Source organism: Chrysochloris asiatica, unplaced genomic scaffold, assembly GCF_000296735.1.
Source record: "Chrysochloris asiatica unplaced genomic scaffold, ChrAsi1.0 scaffold00104, whole genome shotgun sequence".
In the NCBI taxonomy this organism is placed as follows: domain Eukaryota; kingdom Metazoa; phylum Chordata; class Mammalia; order Afrosoricida; family Chrysochloridae; genus Chrysochloris; species Chrysochloris asiatica.
In genome coordinates, this window is record NW_006408622.1 from 8,907,814 (window position 1) to 8,911,982 (window position 4,169).

General features: G+C 38.5%; 1 protein-coding gene across 1 annotated transcript; it reads left to right on the forward strand.

The window, feature by feature from the left end:
• Positions 1 to 628: 628 nt before the first annotated feature.
• On the forward strand, positions 629 to 3,448 carry ZNF302 (zinc finger protein 302). Its single transcript, XM_006867394.1, has 4 exons — positions 629 to 746; positions 995 to 1,090; positions 2,037 to 2,175; positions 2,236 to 3,448. Exons 1-4 carry the CDS (start codon positions 713 to 715, stop codon positions 3,446 to 3,448), a joined length of 1,482 nt encoding a protein of 493 aa, XP_006867456.1. The 5' UTR covers positions 629 to 712.
• Positions 3,449 to 4,169: the final 721 nt, after the last annotated feature.

Sequence of the window (4,169 nt, forward strand, 5' to 3'; positions counted from 1 at the left end):
AAATCATACTGTGTGTATTCAAGAGAAGAAATCTCTAAACTATTGATGAATATTTTATAGCTTGAAACCATTTTTTGATATTACTGCCCAGGAATCTCAAAATGTTTTAATTATCAAATGTTTATCGATGAAAGGTTTAAGTATATACCATAAGTATATTTTTTCTTTATAAATTATGTATATATCATTTTTTATACACAGATTCTTTTTTTCTGAACCCACTGGATGTCCCCCCCACCCCCCAGAGTTAATGGGTCATACTGAGTATCCCATTTGGAAGACAACTGATTTAACACTTCATTTTTATTACTTACATAGCCCTGAAGCTACAAAAGATAAAACTCAACTTGACCATATACTGCCTAATGTTGAACACTGACTTTCTGAAATTTACATAATGAACTGTCTTGAAGCAAGGCTCTTACGTGTATCTATGGCCCTTATTGTGTAACCATGCCAAGCTTACATATTTCCAGTTACTTTACTTAAATCAGATTTATAATCCTTTTCACAATTGCTGATTCTTGTTGGCTTTTTTCCCTACAACCAGGGCAGTTTTATTCCTTGTCCAGTGACAGACAGGGCCTTGGGCCATGGTGGAGCCTAACATTGTTTGCCATTTCAGGTTACTTTTAGTGATGTGGCCATAGACTTCTCTCACGAAGAGTGGCGATGGCTAGATTCTGCTCAGAGGGATTTATACAAGGATGTGATGGTCCAGAATTATGAGAACCTGGTCTCTCTAGGTAAGCATAATCCACAGCAGGGGAGGTCTGTTTTCTGCTACTCTGACTTTGCTGAGCCCTCTTAAGTAAATGGCTGAGTGGCTGTTTCATGTTCCTAAGTAAATGTGTAGCTCTGCTGGGCCCTGTTTGAAGCTCAGCTTCTCATTTCAGTAAATGTCCTTTAACTCTTTCCTGGTCCCTCTTGTGATAACCCTCTCTTCCCTGGGAACAACAGCTTAAAAAAATTATATATTTTTTCCTATAATCAGGTCTTTCCAAACCTAAGCCATATGTGATCACCTTATTGGAGGAAGGGAAAGAGCCCTGGATGGTGGAGAAGAAACCGTCAGAAGATATGTTTTCAGGTGAGTCATAGTAAATCAGGCAAAGAAAGTAAAGACCCTAGTAGAAAGTGTGGTGTATTTGAGGGTATTGTAGGGATACTGTCTTCAAAGATCCCAGATAAAAAGGAAATTGAGGGATCTCCAGCTTAGATTTCTAAAGGAGCATCCTTCCATCTCCAGTTGGACGCTGCATGTTTTGCTTACATCACTGAAGGTAGTGAATGTTTGCCATCATCATAATTCAAATTGTTATTTTATTGGAAGCCAAATATGGCAAATTGTTCTTCCTTAAGTCCACTTTAAAAAAGACGTTATTGATGGTTCTAGGCTAAGAAAAGTTGTCCTCTAAAACTGAACTTCACAGATCAACTATGAACGTGAGTGTTAGCAAAAAAAAAAAAGAACATATAAGAAGGTTTCCTGGAATAATATTTTCTAATGTTTATTATTAATAACCATATGATTTCACACAGATCCTACATAAACCTAGACAGCCCAAGTCTGTGTAAGACCTAAAGAGCATTTATTTTGCTGTCATTTGCTATTTAATGCAGAATTACAAATTCTACATTTTAATCCTATATATCTGGCAGAAATAGAGGTTGGAGAACCAAAGCTGTGAGACAAAAGTGTGGTCTTCCACATATATATAAGCACACAGTGATGGTTTGAAATGTAGAATGCACTCTACATTTTTTTGTGTGTTAAGTTTATTTTTTTCACATGTTAATTACTTACACTAAACCCATTTCCTTTGTCACTCTCTGCCCCTGCATCTGCGAGTTGGCTATGCTCCACTTAGGCATTGTTCAGAATTGACCTTGAACTGTATAAGAATTGATATTGAATGGTATAAGAATTGACACTCATGTGTTTTGGGAGGCTTTATTTTTGTCCAATTTACCATAAAAGTTTGCTTCCATAAAAGCAAGAAAAAGCAATGTTTTACTTTCTTGATATATTTCAGATTGGGAATCAAGAAGGGAAAACAACGAATTAGCAGCAAAGGAGCGTATGTATGGAGATATACCCCAAAATGTAATAATAGAAAAAAGTATAAAACAAGATCCCGGATGTTCAGATTTTGACAAGGTCTATGAAGGGAAGTGGGACGAGAAGCCTGGGAGTCAGATAGAACATTTCAGACCTGTGAACTTCACTTTTAGAGAAAGCCCCCCTGGGGAAAGTGTTTATGGATACAATATGTTCCAAAGCATTTTTCATTTCACCTCTCTCCTCTCTGAGCCACAGATGATTTCTGTTGAAGGGAAATCACACAAATATGATCTATTTAAGAAGAGCTTACAAGATAAATTACTTATTAAAAATGAGAAAATCTGTGATGGAAAGAACCTTTTGAATTCTAATGAAAGTATAGCAGTCTTCAGCCAGAGCACACCTCTCAGCCTTCACCAGACTTGTAAAAGAGAGAACGTGCACACGTGCACTGATTGTGGAAAAGTCTTTGACAAGCAATCGATCCTTAGTCGCCATCAGATCATTCATACTGGAGAGAAGCCCTATGAATGTTGTGAATGTGGGAAGACTTTTAGCCATGGCTCATCCCTTACTCGACATCAGACAAGCCATAGTGGAGAGAAACCTTATAAATGTTTTGAATGTGAGAAGGTCTTCAGCCATGTCTCATCACTTACTAACCATCAAAGCATTCACACCAGAGAGAAACCATATGGATGTTTGGAATGTGGAAAGTTTTTCAGTCGTGTTTCCCATCTCATTGACCATCTGAGAATTCATACTCAAGAAAAACTCTATGGATGTCATCTGTGTGGGAAGGCCTTCATTCATAGGTCATCTCTGGCCCACCACCAGAAAATTCATACTGGACAGAAACCTTATGAATGTAGTGAGTGTGGGAAAGCCTTTTACTGTAGCTCACATCTTACTCGACATCAAAGAATCCACACTGTGGAGAAACAATATGAATGCAACAAATGCCTGAAAATCTTTAGTACCCTCTCATACCTTATTCAGCATCAGAGTATTCATACTGAAGAAAAACCTTTTGAATGTCAAGAATGCAAGAAATCCTTCAACCATCCTGAATCACTGAATCTGCATATGAGAAACCACACTATATTAAAACCTTATGAATGCAGTATCTGTGGAAAAGCTTTTAGTCATAGGTCATCCTTGTTTCAACATCACAGACTTCACACTGGAGAGAAACCATATGAATGTATTGAATGTGGGAAGACCTTCAACTGTAGTTCCAACCTTACTGTACATCAGAGAATTCATACTGGAGAAAAGCCATACAAATGTAATGAATGTGGGAAAGCTTTTAATAAAGGCTCCAATCTTACTGTCCATCAGAGAATACACTATCGAGAGAAATCCAATAGCATGCTATACTAAGTATGGAACAGCCTTTAAGCCTTATGAATCACTCAACATGTGAGATCATACAGTAGAGAAATCAGATGAATGTAGTATTTGTCATAATAACCAGCCATAGGTCATTTATGATTCAACATCAATGTTTTTACTGGAGGAAAAAGTTTTGTGAATGTAGCAAATATGGGAAGACCTTTAGCGATGGTACCTATTCATCAGAGTGAATTCACACTGGAGAAGAACCCTCTACCTGTAACAGATAAATGAAAGATGTTGTTTTTGTTGTAGGCTGAGTCAGTCCCACCCATAGCAACCTTATATTATAGAGTAGAATTACCTCATAGGGTTTCTTAGGCTGTAATCTTTATAGGAATCCTGGTATGGTGCTGCAGGTTAATGCGCTGGACTACAAGGTTGGTTTGAACTGCAAGGTAGGCGGTTCAGGCTCACCAGCTGCTCCTCAGAAACCCTATACAGGGTCGCTATGAGCCGGAACGGACTCAACGGCACTTCACGACAACAATCTTTCTAGGAGCAGGTTGCCAGTTCTTTTCTCCTGTACTGCAGCTGGTGGGTTCGAACTGCCCACCTCTCAGTTCCTAGACAAACATGGAACTTTGCACCAGCAGGGTTCCTTAAGGCTGTCACACAGTGTGAATCCCTTCTGCATGTACAAAGGCAAACAGGAGAGAAGCCGTATGGCTAGATGAGGGGGCGTAACAATTTTTGTAGGAAAATGGAA